Raw genomic sequence first — 21,083 nt, 5'->3', positions numbered from 1 at the left:
GTGCTGTAAATGACAGTGACAACTGACAAATGACAATTATTGACACTAATTTTGATTTTGTTCGTGACTGTTGAGTTTTAATTTATGCGGTGTTTTCCTTTCTTATCGCGAAAATGCAATAAACTGTATAGCAAAAGAGGAGTGATAAGAAAGTTCACTCATGCCGTAGCTTTGAGCGTAGTGTATTAATATTAGTATTCTTAGAATTCGTAAATAATACGCATCTACTTTTAGAAACGGTAAGAGCTAAAATTAATTTTAAACCACAATTAGGGATGTAATTATCATTAAGGGAATTAATTATTTGTACATATAATTGCTTTGCTTTAATTTTTTATTAATAATGCTTGTAAGAAAAAGTAAAATTATGTGCGTATCTATTTATAGCTTTAAGTAAGCATCATACTTCTCTAAAACTATTTATATTTTGTAGTGGCGCAATACCTCACATATTCGAGTCCGTTAATCACTCACCGCAGGTTTAATGTTCACTTTTATTGATAAACATAATAAACACTGTTTTTATCCACATTGACTAATGCCAAAAAATATTTTTTTACTACCTCTACATTGATGAAATATAAAAAATGAGATTAGCATAAATATTTGAAATTCAGTCCAGATTTCACATGAAAAAAAAAATGGGTGGGACATATGAAAACGAGCTTCACTCCTCATTATTGTAGAGACAGTATAGAGTTCATTTTAAATTCTATCATGGAAAATATTATACTTTAATTTATTTTCATAAGTGTCAGGGTAGTAAACATGTTGATAAAACAAAATTATTTTATGTGTTATAGTTTACCATCTACTGAAGAATTCTGTTTAACTTGTGTCATTATTAAAATAATATGAAATTGCAGGTTCCACACAGGTACCACTGACATTTGTGTATGAGGAAACCACTGTACCTACTAATAAAATTGCTGCAAAACCAAAGGTATCCAAAGATCTTAAAGCCTTCAAAAATGGCTGGACTTGATATGTGCAAGCAGAAAGAATGTCTTCAGCACCAGGAGAGTCTGCTTTTGTCTAAGAAATATTACAGAAGGGCTGAACATAGGTATAGTTCTTAACTTTAATGTGATTGTTATTTTGTGTATTTGTAACTAACTACTATACATGATTCAATTAGGCCAATGAATTTGAAAAGTTTGGATAAAAAACAAACTTATGATTTATTAGTTATTAATTATCCTTAAGGGAAATTCATAAAAAAAAAATACAATTTTAATGTGAAGAGTTATAATAAATCCAGTCATAATACTGCTAGCTGTAACAATCTAAGTATAATTTAGATTAAAATTAAAATTTAACAGCACTTATCTTGTACCTCATAAAATATGTTTTATCTGGTACTATAATCATTATGTTGCTAAGTGAAATACATGTAATTCAATTCAATATTTTGATTGCTTTTATGTGTTTCTATTGATATAATCTGTTAAAAAGGAACACATGTAACATTTAAGGAACTCTGATAGGAATAAAAAAAGAGGTTCTTCCCTTCTAATATAAAGCCATGGCCCTTTAATCAAATTTACGGATCTATAACACTAGTGGTCCATCCTTATTTCGCCTATGGTACATACATAGCCCATAGCACTCAGAGATCTTGTACCTATTCACTGGGAAAAGACTATTTTAAATTGGCTTAGTTATCCCTGAAATAAGTGTGTTCTAATGAGCAAAATCTTGAGCTTTATATTGTTAGTATGTGTTATTTAGTAACAATTTTTAATCTTTATTATAGATCACTTAAAAGGCTATGGTTGTTAAATTTCGAGGCAATGTAATCCCAGGTAGTAGAGATTTGCATTTTGTATACAAATATCACATTCCAACTCCCCAACCGATTTGTCTACATAAATTTTGCTCTTTTGAGTAAAGACTTCAAGAGTTATACATTTCGAAAAAAATTATGTGTACACTAGCTGCGCCCCGCGGTTTCCCCCGCGTAAGTCCGTATCCTGTAGGAATATCGGGATAAAAAGTTGCCTATATGTTACTCCAGTTGACTAGCTGTCTACATAGTTTTTGCGTGAAAGAGTAACAAACACACACACATGCTTACAAACTTTCGCATTTATAATATTAGTAGAAAGGATATCATGTGGGTCTGAGAATCAGCCAACATCTATTTTTTATGTCCCCTAAATGATAAGAGTCAGACGGAAGTGTATGCCTGGTTAGCTAGTTGTCATATAACATTTGACTATATTTCACTGTTGTAAATTTTATAACCAAACAAAATGCACATTGGTCAACAAACATAGATATAAGATAAATTTTAATAATTTCTTATAATACTTTCACTGACATACAACATGGAAAGTATTTACATATATTATTAGCACTTAGATACTGATGATACAATATGTGAATTTACATCATTTTATTTTATATTTATCTTGACCCAACAAAAGTGTTATCACAATGTGGGGTCAATTAGTGACGATCTTATTTGCGTCTACATTTACTTTAATGTCAGTATTTGTCTGACATCGTTGCACGCCAATTGTAGAACGTTATTTATAAAGAAAAAAATAAAAATAAAATGCCTGACGCATTTGAAGTTGCGTATCCACTTTCGCCATCAGTTAGTCCACAACAAATCCGCGCACGCGCAAATTCGTCTTCGAAACCGAGACCGGTCGTGACTTTTCTAGCAGGAAACGAAACTTTAGAGATACCCGATAAGTCTATTGCTGGAATTGACAAACCTCTATCTAAGAGCGAGCTAGAGTTAGACAGTTACGCAGAGACTATTAATATGGTGCATAATACGTGGCTTGATAAGAGGCGCTTGGAGCACAGGTGCGTATATAAAGTAAACATTATTTGTGACGCAACTTCTACCTTCAGTAGCAGCAAGATGTTCGCAAATAGTTTGTTCTATTAATTATTATTATCTAATTTATATTACGAATTCATTTGCCGGTATCAGAAAGATCTCGTCGACAGCGTTTTACTGCGTTTATAATGAAATATGCATATTATATTAAATAGTATGGTAACTTCGACCGGATCAATTTAGTAGCGTTTAAAATTTATGAACGAAATAAACAAATAGTTTTAGATAAGAAAGCGTAATGTATTTAAAAAAAAATTAAACGATTGGTCATACCTGTTAAAACGGTTTAAGTTTGAAAATATTCATAAGTACGTACCTAGGTAGTTAATAATTCGCTGTTAATTTATAAGTAGAAAACAAAATTTTCCAGTGGTCAATTTTACGACTTTTTAGATTTTAACACGATTACTTTACCATTGCCCCGCATCCAAAGTAAATCTGGAAATGTATTTATTTAAAGATGAACATTTCGACTTCTCATAGAATGATAAGTTAATTGGCAAGCATATCAAAACTGCTATCAGACTATATATGACATATTGTCTACGACATACCTATATCAGTTTGCATAAATTAGTTAACAAACAATTTTTTTCCCAAATTACAGACTTGTTAGTTTAGCCTTGAGATACGCGGTGATTGTTATTCTGATTCATTTATTCTTGAACTCAAATTCATTTAACTAGCTATGTTTGGATTTTAAGTTGGAGAATAGAGTTATTTGTTTTTAAGAAGTCGATCATTACTTCTATGACCTGTGTGATTGTCATGAGTGTCCACGGCATCAGAGAAGTTTAATGCGCACTTGTAATAGAAGCAAAATATTATACTTTGTTCGTTCTTCTCTAACTAATTTTATAAACTCACTGCTTAAAAGTTTCTTTGGTAAGTTGACATTGATTATATTATTATGTATTTTATATGTATGTTAAGTGTTATCATATGACGTGGAAGATTTTTATCAATGTTTCCATTCACACGCCCGGAATGTTTGATTAGACGTTAACGATTTATTATTACATATTTTTCCTATTGTAAAATCTACAATGGGGCAATTGCTGTTCTCAATGATAGCATATTTTTCCACTTTATTATCATGATGATGCATTTTACACAAATGTACTTTTGTTTTAAATATTATAATTGTATGTATTTTAATTTTTATTCTTCTTAGAACGATAATATTTTTTATTTCTCTCGTTATACATTTCTGTTGTATTAAATTATATAATTGTAAGTAAGTTACGCCATGTCGTGTCATAATTTTCGGGTCTGGTCTGGCTCCTTTCTCAGAATGACTTAAACCGTACAATGTTTTTGTTTCTTTAAAAGCCTATCAATATTCATTGACACAGTTTAGAGTCAACTTTCGAGCAAGAGTTAGGTGTTAGGCTGTGAATCAGCTGTTTGGAGTTGGCGCGGTCGCGGGGGAAGTAGTGGATGGAGTATGGACTAACGTTGACGCCGACGTGAATGGCGTCAGTACACGCGAATGCTTTGCCGCTTGATAACGTCGCATTGTCTTTAATTGGTAGTTACGCGCGTTTTCGTATTCATAATCGTATGTTCGGTAGATGTTTTTTTGTTATAAGCACATTTAATCACCGCCAGTTCAAGTCAGTGCCACCGTGACGAATCGTAGACAAAGGTGTTGCGAATTACACGTTATACATATTTATTACTTATACATATGTTTATATACTAATATAAACGTTTGTGATGTGTGAAATTTGTTCCTAACATAGTTTTTTTATGTGTTTGGGTACCGAATATCTTTGATAGACACAGTTCATGAAAAGTGATTATAATATAATTCGTACCTTCACTTTATAATCACTATCACTTAGGAAGCTTAATATTAATAGCTCCATGGTCAACAAAATTATGATGCAAGCTATGTACAGGCAGTACCAGATTGTTACACCGACAATTATTTAAGATAGAAAGGCGCAAAGCCTCCCACACAATAACAAATATAATCTTATAAATTATTAATAAACTCATTTCATGAATAGCTTTTAATTTAGGTACATTTGTATGGTAATTTGTAGTTTTGTAACCGTTGACCTGAATCTTACATTTATAAACATAAACAAAACGTAACGATAGGAATGCAATTAGAATGAGCGTCTGGTAAAACTATATCGATTGTCGTCTCCTGGACGCGCTCCCCCAGGCGTCCTGCATCCTCTCCCTAATGAAATTTCAATCGTTTCCCAACACAATATTATATACAAACCTGTTTTATCAATACTTTAGAATTAACCCTCACTCTGACCGTTTATTGACCCAGAAATTTGTCATTATAAAGTTAATTCGGCCATAAATATGCTGTCTTGTTTACGTTAACAGTCATCTTTTGAGAAAAAATGCCAGAAGTTCGAGTACATACTCGTATGCATTATAAACGAAAATCCCGTCCGTGCACGCAATCTTGGCATGATTCGGAGTACCGTTTAAGGTCTTTTAACCTTGTTACTGTCAAGGATATCTACTCAAATGCTTCCTGTATTTGGTTAATAGTAATCGCAACACCATCTCTACATTTGGTATTACAAACGAGTCCGTACTAGTGTTACTAGATAAAAAAATTAAGTTGTGTTTACTAACATTGGAATACAAGTTGAAAGCGAAAGCGGGAGTGTGTTAAATATATAATCGTTGAACTGTAATGCCATGAGGTATCAAGAGCTAATGGCGAATGGAACGTCTGAATATTCTCCGGCCAATGGTTCCTCTTACGGAAAGGGAGACCGATATACGGCAGCTCCAAATGAGTAAGTGTATTGAGATCTATTTTAACATTGTCATTCAAAAGTTAAAGTTGGAAAAATACTAATATAATATTTAGCCCGGATTTGCAAACAAAAAATATTTTTCCATATTGATCTTTAGTTACATAGACCAATTACGAGGATTAAAGAAAGGATTGTTCTCATTGCAAAGTAGTCCAAGCGGATGCTTACAATTATCTCAAATGATGATTTCTCGGTATTATGATTATGACTGATATACTTGAGAGCAAATACCACCATGCAAAGATACTAACAATATATATTTACCATGCTTTCGACGACTGCATCCGGCTATTTTGTTTATGTATGTATGATAAAAAAATTTATAAGAATCTGTAGCAAATATTATACCAGCATTATAAATAGGAAGTAACAACGAATGCTATAATATTTCACTGAAGTTTTGACACTGCCGCAATGATTATTTCGAGACGGCTGGAGAACACGCTCTGGAAGAATTATATTGCAGGGATAACATTGGCATTCATTCTCAAGCGACTTGGCAGATTTCGGGATATAATGGCACAAATTTGTGTTTTGCTGTCGGTAGTGTCACAATCTGCCATTATTATAAATCGATCCATCGCACTTAACGGCGCCAATATTTAAATCAGTATTCACACCTGACTTATACAGCAACAACATTTTGACATTGGAAATGTTTATTGACTTCTAAAATAAATCGAGATCGTAGACCTTTATACGGTGATGTACAATTCCCGAAATAGATGAAATTTATTCAAACCAACTAAACATTATTACGATTAATCTTTATCACGAAATATTTGCTGCGATATATTAACATTTGTAATCTTTCTTCTGTAGTATACATATGCTATACTAATATAATAAAGCTGGAGAGTTTGTATGTTTGTTTGAACGGTCTCATCTCAGGAACTACTGGTCCGATTTGAAAAATTATTTGAGTGTTAGATAGCCCATTTATTGAGGAAGGCTATATATGTACCACGGGCGAAGCCGGGGCGAACCGCTTGTTATACATACATGTGTTTATAGGACATTTTAGTTGTTGTTGTTCCATTATACTTTACTCCTGATTTCTCGAAATTCTTTCAAAACGTGTAATTTTTTACTAATGGATAAGGCTCATTCTAATGTCAAAAATGACAAACTCGCACCTGTGTTACGCGAATCCAAGACACAACTTTATATTTACTATTCATTTATTAGAACTTCTTTTATAAATTTAAGGCTTTTAAGTCAATCTAAGTTTTCATTCGTTGATGAATATCTTTGCTCGTTACGTGTCTTCGCTTGTTAAGTCGTTAACTTCCCGCACTGTTCCAGTATAGTCAATTTTACGATAAGAGTGTTCCGACTCTGAAATGGCTGTAATCGCGTGATATTTTTAATTGGCTAGCTGATCGTCAGTTGTTAGTTGTTACAGACTTTAATTCCGTCTAAATCTAGCTCAACACAACAGTTCTTTCTAACCTATTGATAGAGTTTATTGATTTTGGTTTCATAAATGCACGTATGGTATGATGCATATATGCATAAACTGGGCTGGGGTGACTGTCATTAAATGTCTTCCGCGTTTGCTGGCATCGTACATATTTAAGTTGATATTGAATGATCGATTTAAAATTCTTTATAGAATCTAAAGAACAAAGACCGTCTTTGTGTTGTCTTGTATGTTATATTGCAATATTTATTTTGCACACTTGTGTGAATGATACCATATCTAAAGTTCGTATTAAAATAGCGAATAATTGATGATTGTGAAATAGTTTGCCATAGTATTTGATTTGTATTAAGGTTATTTTATGATTGTCCCATATATTGGAGTGGTGCATTAGGTCATGACGAATTAATTATCATTCGGTTTTTTATTTTGCACATAGATTGTTGTTGGCGTATCTATGTTTTTTTTTACTAATTATCTCATGTAATAATCTAATTTATTTTTTGAATTTTAATTAGCTGCGTTAAATAGAAAGCTGACTTTGCTTAATAATGTTACTCTAGTATTATTATCTACAATTCGCTTGAATTTAATTATATAGTCTTAATACGTACACTTAGAGAAGAGAAATCGATTTTGAAAATTATAGTTTTCCAAACAAAGTTAACTCTAACTGCAATAGATATAAAGTAGGCAGAAATATTATTTAGTACGCTGAGTTTGAAACACACGACACTTTGTCATTGTGTCCTACTTTTCCGTCCTATATGAATATGGTAATCATTAGTCTCACCTCGCTTAGAATACTAACGTCGTATCAAATTGTTACAGGATCTTTGTGAACAGATCGCTGCATTTAGAAAATGTCAAATTCTACGGCTTCGACATGGATTACACTCTGGCAGGTGAGTAAGCTTATTGCGCTCCTTTTTATCAACAAATAAGTACGCGTTGAGTCATTAGCACCGTGAAATGGTGTGCATTGTTCGTTCAAATTTAATTCAAGGTCGGCATTTATTGCAGAGTATAAATCGCCACAGTATGAAACGTTAGGATTCAACTTGACCAAAGAGAGATTAGTGAACAAAGGGTATCCGCAAGAAATTCTGGAATTCGAATACGATCCATCGTTTCCAGTGAGGTAAGTTTGTAAACTAAGGGGGAATGGGAGAGGAATTGATAAATATTTTAACGCCGATTTTCCGGCCTAATATTATTATGTTGAAGATGAAACAGTATAAATACTTATCGATGACTGATGGGCTAGAAATAGGTTATGATGTCATCTATGTTCGTACTACAAGTATTTATGTGTCGGGAGAAGTATTTAATACACAAAATTTTATGTTTATCTATTCTAAACCAGGGCTATATAGGTAGGTTATATTTTTAAGGGAGCAATAATAAGCAATTAAATTAAATAATTAATTTGAATATTGTGTCGCCTTATGGAAATGATTGTCACCCTTGTGTTCGTTAAATTGTATTACTATTGTTGTTACAATTCCTTTGAAACGTTATTATCACAATTAATGACAATAACATTATTTAATAGTTTGATGTGTCTATTCTGTTTCATGCATATATATGCTTTTAAATGATAGTAAATTTGTTGTAGTATAAACCACTGTAAAAGATAAAACATTCTCATCTGTCCGATAAAATTAATATAATTTGAAATACTGTATCAAATATTTAATGAAATAATAAATAAATATATATGAACTACATTAAATTTTATAAACAAAAGCTAAAGCGCGTACCAGTCATATCACTTAAATCATCATGTAATTAATAACCTTTTATCTTTGATCGTGTGCATGAAAATATCACAATAAAACAAATGGTATCTTTTTCAGAGGTCTATGGTTCGACACGTTGTACGGTAACTTGTTGAAAGTGGACGCGTACGGTAACATTCTTGTGTGCGTGCACGGTTTTGAATTTCTTAAACAGTAAGTTACATGTTTCTTTGATTAATTATCATACTTTGCATTGTTGTTTCTTAATTCGCATTTAAGCTTGGAATACTAAATTGCTAATGCGATACGATGAATTTTAACACATTCATCAGTAAATATATTTTTATTATAGAGGTAAACCAATGAATTTATGAACGTAATTTTTTAATATTCTTATGATTATGCATAATATATTTACGATATTTATAATGCCATTTATTTGTTCCAGTTCTCAAGTATATGAATTATATCCTAACAAATTCTTAACATTGGACGAATCTAGAGTGTACGTACTCAACACATTGTTCAATTTGCCTGAGACTTATTTGATAGCGTGTTTGATAGATTTCTTCACGAACTCTCCGCAATATACAAGGTGAGCATAACTGATCAGCCGTTCATCTAAAATGTAAATTGAAAAAGTGGCTCATTTGTTTCAACTGTTTTCTTATAATTTCTTGTACTTAAAAATTCTATCAAGCTTCCGGCTTCAAGGAAGTAATTAATTAATAGTGTTTTTTTATATTTTTTAACTCTATAACCCATTTTATACAATATTTAATTATGAATTAATTGATGCCTTTAGAGAAAAAACCGGGGTAAGATGCGGAGATCTGGCCATGTCGTTCAAGTCCATATTCCAAGATGTAAGGAATGCGGTGGACTACGTGCACATCCACGGGGACCTCAAGAAGAAAACCATAGAAAACCTAGACTTGTACCTGAAGAAAGATGAAAGGTTACCGACTTTCTTGTCCAGGATACGAGACAGCGGCTCCAAGTTGTTCATACTGACGAACAGCGATTACAATTTCACAGACAAGATTATGAACTATCTGTTTGATTTCCCGCATGGCGCTAAGGTGAGTTTGAGACTATTGTTATATATGTTTATTTATATTATATTCTTTTATGTTGATATCCTAATTTGTATTTTTGTTTCAAATGGACAAACTAAATATTATAGCAAGATGACATAGTCATGTAGAAATGTCACTAAGTAAAAATGCAGATTTCTATCAGTGAATGAATTTATTAAACCGGTCCAGTAGTTTTTGTATGAAAACAACACAAACATACATACAAACACACAAATGTTTCCTGATTATAATATTAGTGTAGATTTCTGCCAGAGGTTATTTTTTTCAATTTAAATTTAACTCTATAGGCTATTTTTTTAATTTAAAGTTACAAGTGAATATTATGATATTCACTTGTAACGTTGACTGTGTTTTGACGCAAAGTTTTAGACCCCCCACATTAATAATTAATTTTCCTTAGTCAAATTCTAATAAAAATGTGATTGCCAACTGTTAAAATATACATGTACTTTTTTACTATTTTACGCCTGTTTGTTATTCAGAATCAATTTATTTGATTACTAAATTTATAAGCAATTATTGGTACCCATAACAACGCTCCCCAATTGTGTCTGTACCTATTACCCCATTTAGACCTCCAGAGCCCACATAGGGGCGTTATCGCCCGTATTGATAAAGACTGAATTCTACATATATATTTATAAAGCTCAAATGAGATGTGATACTGAATAACGGCTGATTGTAATGCGCAATATAAGGGTAAATGAATTGTTTTCGTGTTATGTAACATAATAATTAACTATGCAATCGAATACGCAGACGAGTGCTCTGCGGTTTGCGAACGAACAGCGTGGTCAAGGAAAAATATCAATAATATTTTTCAACCGAAGACACGTTTGTCAAAGAATAATACTTGATTTATAATGTGTGCGATTGGCCTTGGCATTCCGATGTTTTTGTTTTGTGCATGCCCGTGCTGCTGGATGTTGTGGGGACGAATGTATTGTTTTATAGTTTACACTGGATCTTTTTTTGTACGTTGGTGTCATTATATAATTAGCTACTTACTTACTGTTTAAGCTACGTGTACTTAAAAAAAGGACCAGTAGTTCTTACGATTAGCACGTTCAAACAAACAAAACGATGAAACCTTCAACTTTCTATAATTAAATTTTGACATTAATGTTATGCATAAACAATCATAAATTATATTTAATTTTTTTTTAATTTCAATTATAAAACTTTAATTCTAACATGGACGTTATGAGAAGTTATATCTATTTATATAACATTTAATTTAAATGTATATATCCAATTTAACACGCGCTTATAACATATTTTTTAAAACAAAATCCCCGTAAATTATATTATGATATTAAAATAGCCTAAAATTATTTTTGCATTGTATTTCACTTCATTTATATTATTAACTAGAAACAGATTGTTGCTTAAAGACGACTATGTTTGTCATTATATGAAATATGTATTATGTTTTGGAATAGTAGGCGGCTTTGTTTGAACGTAAAAAAATCCAGATGTCACATAAAAATTTATTAATTTTATGGTCTATTCAAAATATATTCATATTTTTCACAAAACACCAACGTAGATCAATTATATTTTTCATTTAATTCAAAAATATCTACTTTCATTATAGTTAAGAACTTGGGGTGCTTATGCAGTATTAAATCACGATGTACTACATTTGTATTATTTAACAAATCTTAGCAAAAACGGGTTGATGGGAAGTACACACTAGCAAAAAATAAATCACAAATACAGGACTATTTATTAATTATTTTTAACCGACATCAAAAAAGGAGGAGGTTCTTTATTCGACTGTATTTTTATGTGTTTGTTACCTCGTAAAGGTTTAGGGGGTGATCCGATTTCGAATATTTTCTTACTTGAAAGGTAGTGCCTCCCGTGTCGTCCCATCCCAAATTTGATCTAGTATTGTCAATTTGAAGAAAAAAAAATATTATTATAGAACACAAATAATTGTGATAGAACAATATATATAGAATAGCGGTCCGCCTTGCCTTCGCCCGTAGTACATAACATATAGCCCTCAGGGATCGCGTAATAATCCAACGGTGAAAGAATTTTTGACATTAGTCTAGTAGCTTTTGAGATTAGCGCGGTCAAACAAAACAAACAACCAAACTCTTCAGCCTTATAATATTAAGCATAGAAGTATGGTATGGCATAGGGTACTTATAATTGGTTTGGCTGAAATTGATCCAGACATTCTACTTCTTTCACACGTTCCAGATCAGTGAGTTAAAATAAATTAATGCTAATAAAGTTCCTCTTAAAACAAACAGGATTGAATATATTCGTCTACCGGACTAAGGCGTTGCTGAAAATAGTTTTTTTCAGTTCTTTTACATTTCTTAGTTATTGACCAGTGACCTAATTATTAAAATTCTCTATAGCCCGGTGAGCCACACAGAAACTGGAAGACATACTTCGACTGGATCGTAGTGGATGCTAAGAAGCCACTGTTCTTCGGCGAAGGTACCACGCTGAGGCAAGTGGACACACGCACGGGCGCTCTGAAGATGGGCCACCATGTGGGGCCGTTGCACGAAGGACTCGTCTACTCTGGAGGTATGGTTATTTGATCGTTTTTGTGCTATGATGCTCTGGGTGTGGGTGGGGAAATTGGTAATTTGGTAATTTTTTAGGCATATGGGCTTGTGGAAAATATGTATTATACAATCATTTTGCCTTTGACACAATTTTTTGTTTAGGTACTAATATATTTAGAGACAAAATATTTACGGATTTGATACTCGTAGTATTCTTAGAATTATTGATAATAGTTTTCTTTAAAGTATAGTGCATATAATATACATATTATTCGTTTTAAAGTTGCTGATTCATGATGATTTTCCTATTACACAATAGATAAATTGTGTAATTTTTTTCATAAAAAAATCATAATATGCCGTATGAATCTTTTTTTTAATACTTGTAACGAACGTTCATTAAAAATCTTGACAAGAGCAAATATTAAATTACACCCAATAAATAAATAGATATATTCCATTCAGGTAATTATTCTAAGGCGCGCATTATTATAGTCATCGTTTCCATGAGTTCACAGTTGTTTATGTGTATGATTGTGTGTCATTAACACGCAAACCGGGGCAAGTTATTGGCCTTAAGCCAAATACAAGCGATTTTTGAGCCTTTGTTCACATATATATGCGTTTAATTTTTATCCAAGTTTCCTTAAACAGCGTTGCGAGTCTCCCTATAAAGATCTAAATTGAATTAAAATAAACGTGCTCAATTAACGATTGACAAGATTGTAGATACTTGTTTCTCCTTTAAGGCTATGGCTCAACAGGCGTCGCTTTTAATAAGGTCAATAACGTATTGTATAAATGTAATTGCTTTGATACCGTATTATACTGATTTATATAATTGTACAACTATAATCGCCCGTTTAGATTTGATAGCATCTATAGTTATTGAATATTCACTGTCACAATATAATCATAGTAGATTGGGTGACGTATGAAAATTGATAACACTTATCTATTTGATTATAATTGTCAGATTATAAAGAAAACCGCTGTCACTATGGAAAATGAGTTCGTGATGAAATCCTTCATATAAATTTTTCTATAATATACACTATGATGAAATAATTTATTGTGAGAAAACGCTATTTTGTAAAACAAAATACGTTTTTGTTTGACGACTAGTGCCTGTTTCCACAAACTCTTTCCGAGCAGAGAATTTTCTCTGCTCGGAAAGAGTTTGTGGTTCTCTGGGCTATTTAGCCCAGAAAAAATATTCTTGAAACAGCGAACTAAGAGTTTTTACGTTGTTATTGTCTAATTTATTAAAATAATTGGTAAATATATCATCAAAATTAAATGAGAAAGAGAATGATAAATGAGAAAATGCTATTTATGATTACCAAAAAAATTCATTTATTTACAATGTTAAACTGATATTGTTTTTATAAGAGGTTCTTTATCAGAAAACTTATCTACAATTAAATTACATGTTATAAGTACAAACACATCATGTCTTGTCGGTGATTATACAGTGTTTCACGAATGTATTATTGGCTATGTTTTTTTACGCTCGCAATCTTATAACTAGCTGCGCCGCGCGGTTTCACCCGTAAACGAACCCACGGGCATTAGCAAGTATTTATTTAACTCATGTCTTATTCTGATCTTTAAGCTTATATCCTTGTAAATATTCATTAAAATCCATTGAGAGGAACGAATATCCATCCGCACTTACAAACATTCGCATTTTTAATATGTGCTAGACACTCGTCCCGGCTCCGCTTGGATATCAAGATTCCTGTTTTATCCCAAGGGAGCATTTAATCGGGATAAAAAGCATCTTATCACCCAAGTCGTGGGCCGACTTGCCTGTCTGTATACCAAAATTCATCAAAATCCATACAGTAGTTTTAGCGTGATTGACGGACAAACATCCAAACAAACAAACTTTCACATTTATAATATTAGTGTGATTTGTAGGATCAAGGTAGTATAGTAATACCGAATATAATAGTATTTACATATAGTACGTTCTTTTATTTTCCGGACTAAACTATCGTAAGTATCGTAAAGTATAAATGTATCAAAGCTCCTTCGTACGCGTAAATATCGTAAAAGGGGTATAAAGATTTCGCTTGACGTATGAATATAATAAATTGTAACTGTGTATGTACAAGCATTGTTTATATTATACTATACTTACTAATTTAAAAACGCAGCATTTCTTATTTTAACACTACCCAAGTAGTACGCATTCTATTTCACGCCGGTTTTCTGTGGGGGTGTGGTACTTCCCCGGTGCGAGCTGGCCCAATTCGCGTCGAAGCGTGCTCAACTCCCACATTGTTAGTAAAACTCAGCAATTATGAATACAAATTCTCCGTCCACAATAGGTTCATGTGACGTATTCACCGAGCTTATAAGCGCGAAAGGCAAAGACGTGCTATACATCGGCGACCACATATTCGGCGATATCCTCAAGTCGAAGAAGATCGGGGGTTGGCGCACGTTCCTCATAGTGCCGGAGTTGGTCCAGGAGTTGCACGTATGGACCGACAAGTGCCAGCTGTTCGCGCAGCTGCAGAACTTGGATATACAGCTCGGAGATATGTACAAGTGAGTAGAATTTAATCTATGCTAGGGCGTTTTGGGGTAGTTATAGCTGGGCATGTAGTGTAAAATATATATGTATTTGTTATATGTCTGAGTGTTCTTGTAGTAAATATCTTTATTGATTTTCATACTTTATCTATATGACTCTTATAATGAAATATCCTCTAATGTACAAATCACGTAATATTTAGAGTTACCAAATATCAAATTTATTATCTTGATCTTTAAAAGTATACTACTTGGCATAACTCCTCAGTTTAATCAAAACCTGTTACGTATTTCGCGTGAAAGATTATCCAACCATCTGTCCTTCTATTCCCACAATCTTTTTCGTTTATTATGTAAGTACAATCGGTATCCACTTATTTATAACCTAAGGTCAATCATTTTGTAACCTTAATATTATATTTACATCAAAATATGAGACAATAATATGGTCTCATTGCTAAAAAGCAATATCCGGCCTTATGAGAAAGGACATGTTTAAATAAGACTTTTAAAAGCCAAGGTAACATTACAAATATTATATCTAAACAAAAACATGAGGTTATTTAATAGGCGGCCTTATTGCTAAAATAAACAGTATTAGGCAATTTAATTAGAATAATTACGTTAGACAGGAAGATAATTTCTTTGTTTGTTTCATCTTATCTTATAGGGAAAATTGACTCGATTAGTTTGAGTGGATTGAAAGAAGAATAGGCTTCTGTATTCAATATAGGAAACACAGATGAATAAACTTTTAGTCAATAAAATTTGATCATACACATGCAATTTTATTTAAAAGGAAATTGTGGATGGATACTATAGAGGATCCGCGTAGTAATCGATCACACCCGCATTTATTTAATGTATTATTTACAGTTAGGTGTGACGACGAATTTGTAATTTTTTTTCTCCTGTTGGTTTCTTTTATTTAGTTTCAGTACTTCCGATTATAGATTCGTAATTTGTAATGTTCTTCAAGTTTTGAGCGATTCAGAGATTCAAGATTAGCTACGATTTACTTGTATTAACACAATTGTTTTTTCCATCTTATACTACGAAAAATCTACATCTATTAATTTTGACATTCTTATTCATATGAGAATTATGTAATTTCCAGAGATTTAGACTCGAGTACAAAAGAGAAGCCGGACATATCGAAGTTACGCGCCGCCATCCGTGACGTCACGCACAAAATGGACCTCGCGTACGGCATGCTAGGGTCGCTATTTCGATCTGGATCTAGACAGACTTTCTTCTCTTCACAGGTATAAACTTGGCTTTTATTTGTCATTCGAGTAATTATTAAAGTTACACTGATTTGACTCCTACGTCATGTTCGAGTGACGTAGTCCAGTTTAGATCATATTAAGTACTATGACGTTATAGTGTCATATCTCGTCATTTGAATGTGCATTCATCGACCATTACTTGCATATTGATTGGTTGTCTTTGTTAAGATATGGCTACATAAGCCATTTAGCCGTTATTTTCATTGGTAATTGTAATAAACCGTCTGTAATTTGAATCAGCAAAAGATGTATCATTTCGTATGTCACAGCAAATGCATTTTATATGCGATCGATGCAATTTAGATGAGCCAGATAAGTTTAGTTGTATACGGGCTAGCATTGACGTGATAGTGGATTTTATAGCAGATACTAGCTGCGCCCCGCGGTTCCACCCGCGTAAGTCCGTATCCCGTGGGAAAATCGGGATAAAAAGTTGCCTATATGTTATTCCAGTTGTCCAGCTGTTTACATATCAATTTCATTGCAATCGGTTCAGTAGTTTTTGCGTGAAAGAGCAACAACCACATACACATCCTTACAAACTTTCGCATTTATAATATTAGTAGGATATGATAGATCTTGATGTGGTATTCACGAAACATTTATTGTTTATTCTTTCTTGCTATAGGTTAATGATAAAGAAAATTATAGTAAAGGTACTTTCGGTTAACTCATTAGTAACTATATTAAACTTCGAGAGTTTGAAACTGAAAATTTTATCAATATTACAGTTAGTTTGTAAAGTACACAATATATAGCGGTGTGCGTCGCTTCAAATTGTTTACACAATTTGGTTTAAAGGTGCATTTAATGTCTACCAACATTTATGAAGACATTTTACAATAAAAAGAAAAAAAATGTTACTTAACGTTATTTTGGGGTCTGTAAAATAGATTACTAATAGCCTTTTTAAAATACAGCCCATTTATAAAATATTCGAAAAACTGGTCTGGTTGTTGTATAGACAAACAATACCGTACCCGGAAACAATATCCTTATCTAAACAATATATCCAACCTGGCGCTCTAGTATAAAACAAAAAAAAAATCACCATAATAAATTATAATGTATACGTTGAATCGCAATTTGCAACACGCAGGTGGTAAGGTACGCGGACCTGTACGCGGCATCGTTCCTCAACCTGATGTACTACCCGTTCTGCTACATGTTCCGCGCGCCCGCCATGCTCATGCCGCACGAGTCCACCGTCGCGCACGAGCAGCGCTTCACCGTCGACACGCCCACCATCGACAGGTGCGCACACGCAGACACACACGCACGCACACCTACACACCTACCTACATACATCATCATCAGTCCATATATGTTCCCGCTGTTGGGACACAGGCCTCCTATCAGGGTGTAGGCCATAAACCACCACGCTGGCCAAGTGCGGGTTGGCAGATGTCACATGTCGTCGATATTTTAATTCTCGGACATGCCGTTTTCCTTACGACGTTTTTCTTCATCGTACTGAGCAGTGGTGATGATACACATGCGCAGATAAATAGAAAAATCAATTTATCTCCTGCACGCTCTCCTCTTTCCGCGTATCCGCGACAAGTGCACACACAAAAAAAAAACGCAAGTACGCAGACAGACATATTTGTACCGTACATTAAGCGCTATATACTTATTAACAAACACTTATCCCAAATATGTATATTTTGAACAGCTCTATTGATAAAATTTTTGTAACAGCAGGCAATTAAGTGAAAGATAAAATTAAATGTTCTCTTGTAAATACAAAGAAATACCAGAACGAAGATCTTGTGTATCTTCTACATTTTAATACTAATGTTGTTTTTATTACCGCTCTAATATTATATTTAAATAAAAAAAACTGCTAATAAAAGAAATTTCATTTTACTAATCTGTGTTAATATGTTAAATAGATCCCGGCAAACAAGTGCACAGAGAGCATTCAGTACAACATACATCGCTGAAGTGTCTTCCGAAGATGTCTCAACTTCCCAGGAGGTCAACGATACTAAGGTGGGTGTCATTTTTTATATTTATAATAATAGATTTTATGTTTTATTCCCTATAGAATGTATCACCATTCCCCACAAATTTTTATGATATTCTGAAACATTTCTATTTTTGTAATTGCCATCTATTAATATAAATATATATTTCAAAACAATTTTTAAAAACAATATGTCCTGTGTCTAGTTCGCAATAAAACCATTATTAAATATATAATGTAGAGTTCATGAGGTCCTATCACTTATGATTACAAAAATGCATTCTAGAAGGCAACCTTTTATCAGAAATGTTCGCGGGATTGAGCTTTTACGCTATATATTAATATATATCACTAAAAGAAAAACAAACAGATATACTTGCGCATTTAAAATCAATCTAAGAATATATATAACGGATGAAGGTGCACGTGGTTGTTTTTAAGAAGAGTGTCGCCAGCATTGCTGTCGTCCCGACTTCCTTGAGCATTGCTATCGCCGATACTGAGTGATGTAGCAGAAAGAAAAATACTTGTGATTAATTATCCGGCGCGCGCACGGCTTTTTATAGCAAAACTGGATGTATTATTTGTTTGAATAAAGCATCAATTCTCGCAACTTAAACTAAAATTTATAAACAAAACGCTTTAAGAAATTTAAGATGATTACAAAAAGTAAATCAGTTAGGTGGTTTTTTTTTAAGTTACCGACAAATATTAAAGAATAATAATCTGTGCTTTTAATTTGAGAACAAACATTCCTAAACATTATTTTGAACCTAATTGCAATCAATGAATCAGATTTTGTTTTAGAAGATGCGTGCCTATGTTGTTTGAAGTGCGGTTGCACGCCGACATATAATATACACAATATATTTCAGAATTCGGCGTCAGTCCCGCACGTGCGGCCGGAGACCCCGCGGCGGCTCACGCACACGCACGACGAGGACTGCTCGGATGATGACGACGTGGCCAAGGGACACAAGTAGGCACGGGGTGGTCATGTGACGGTGAGTGATTTGCTAGTATATGATAGGTTAAAAAATAGCTTTAGAGTGTTCTCGGTAAAAAGATTCAATAAGCATAAATTTAGCTTTTTTTTAGTGAAATTACCCTATAATGCCGGTAAGGGGACGTTTGTTAATTATGGGAGATGTTTAAGGGGCGAGGGAGTCGAATCCAAACCTATTATTATTATACTAGCTGACTCTTATCATTTAGGGGGTACGATATGCATACAAAATTTAATGAAAATCTGTCCAGCCGTTTCGGAGGAGTATGGTAACTAATATTGTGACGCGATAACGTAGAAAAATGACGCGATAACGTAGAAAAATGACGACCAATTAAAGTGACCATTGCTGGGTATATAAATAACTAAAAGTTATACAGAAATTAATTTTAAAATAACCCTTAAAATGCGAAGACCATTAAATTTAAATGATTGTCCGCTTAAACCGATAATGATTACCAATATACCGATAATGATTACACCAAACATAGTTTATACTTCTCGGTTTGATCCTATTACTTAATTAATTTATACATTTTTTTTATTTTACAGGCTACAAATTGCGCTGAGACTAAAATGAATAATGCTGGAAGACCTGAACTCTTGAGGAAATATAATTTGAACCTTCAATGAACTGAAGTAAATGTTATATTATATATAAAACTATTTCTGTTATAATTATTATTTGAGTACCTTAACACATTGACGAATATTAAGTTAAAATATTTAGCACATCTAATTTCAAAGAATCTTTTATTTTTCACTTTGTATTATTTTTCTAATTGACGCTATGGTGTAGAGAAATTTTAAAGGACACGGTATAAATCCATAATTACTGTCAGTGATTAAATTGCGTTCATTGGAGGTTCATTGCATAGGATGTATTCGTACCAACGTTAATTAATTCAAATTATATCATTGAATATGTTATTCTGATTATTATATAACATAATGTTACTGTTAATATTGAATGGTACAACATTTCAGTGAGTTTGTGTTACTTAGTTTTAATTTTTGTATTAGTTATTAACTCGTGGCATTTTATACAATATGCTTTTATCTATGTTATCATGCTTAGTGATCCTTTTTTGTTATTCCATAATACGCGTGCTTGTCAAGTGCGAGAAATGGATGTATTGTAATTTATAATTGTATTTTCGTTGCCAATTTTAATATATTTTATATTGTGTTGCAGATTGATACGAGAAATGTAAATAAATAAATATATTTCATTGTTTTATGTGAGTTTGTAAATTAGTCTTTTTTATTCGTTAGTGTAAGTTGGAACATGTCAATTCTGATAATAATAATCTTCTCCTAATCTTACAATAATATATATTGACAATGTTAAAAGCATTAAAAAAACTTTGCATCTTTGAAACGCACATATAACCTTCATTTTAAATGTGTTAATGATAGTATGTTTTGTAAAGGCGGTAGATAGATATTTGTACACGTTATGTATAAATTTGACTGAGCTGCACATGTATTTGTATGTTTTGTGTATGTAGGGGTGTACACAAGTATTCTCTATTACGCCTATATTGGTTACAACAGATATGTGATTAACTAGTGAATTTTTGAAATGAAAATTTTCGTTATTCGTTAACGTAGAGGATACAATATTAAATAAATACAATGAACAATATTATTGCGTGTTTTATTTCAACATGATAATATGTTTTATAAGTGTCAACGAAGTCAGCCACGTATATGCGTATTTTCGAATATAGGTTGAAGCATTTTATAAATATCTGTTTAATGTTTAGTTCAAAACTTTCATCTATGGCATTTCTGCGTTCTCTTTGTTGTAATGTTTTA

At 32.7% G+C, this 21,083-nt stretch overlaps 1 protein-coding gene across 5 annotated transcripts; it reads left to right on the top strand.

The window, feature by feature from the left end:
• Positions 1-53: 53 nt before the first annotated feature.
• On the top strand, positions 54-20,910 carry LOC119833721 (cytosolic purine 5'-nucleotidase). Of its 5 annotated transcripts, none has more exons than XM_038357870.1 (14): positions 54-239; positions 867-1,066; positions 7,910-7,983; positions 8,102-8,219; positions 8,938-9,033; positions 9,269-9,415; positions 9,626-9,902; positions 12,299-12,473; positions 14,791-15,013; positions 16,116-16,263; positions 17,387-17,541; positions 18,183-18,282; positions 19,132-19,260; positions 19,815-20,910. In XM_038357870.1, the coding sequence occupies exons 2-13, from the start codon at positions 897-899 to the stop codon at positions 19,237-19,239; spliced, it is 1,791 nt and encodes a 596-aa protein (XP_038213798.1). In that variant the 5' UTR covers positions 54-239; positions 867-896; the 3' UTR covers positions 19,240-19,260; positions 19,815-20,910. The 5 variants fall into 5 exon arrangements, with proteins under 5 accessions (XP_038213798.1, XP_038213800.1, XP_038213799.1 ...); XM_038357872.1 differs by lacking the exons at positions 54-239; positions 867-1,066 and adding exons at positions 4,342-4,505; positions 5,431-5,634; XM_038357871.1 differs by lacking the exons at positions 54-239; positions 867-1,066 and adding exons at positions 4,342-4,505; positions 5,381-5,634.
• Positions 20,911-21,083: the final 173 nt, after the last annotated feature.

Source organism: Zerene cesonia, chromosome 18 (genome assembly GCF_012273895.1).
Source record: "Zerene cesonia ecotype Mississippi chromosome 18, Zerene_cesonia_1.1, whole genome shotgun sequence".
Lineage (NCBI taxonomy): Eukaryota > Metazoa > Arthropoda > Insecta > Lepidoptera > Pieridae > Zerene > Zerene cesonia.
The sequence above is the reverse complement of the archived record's forward strand: the minus strand, read 5'-3'. Positions and strand labels throughout refer to the sequence as shown.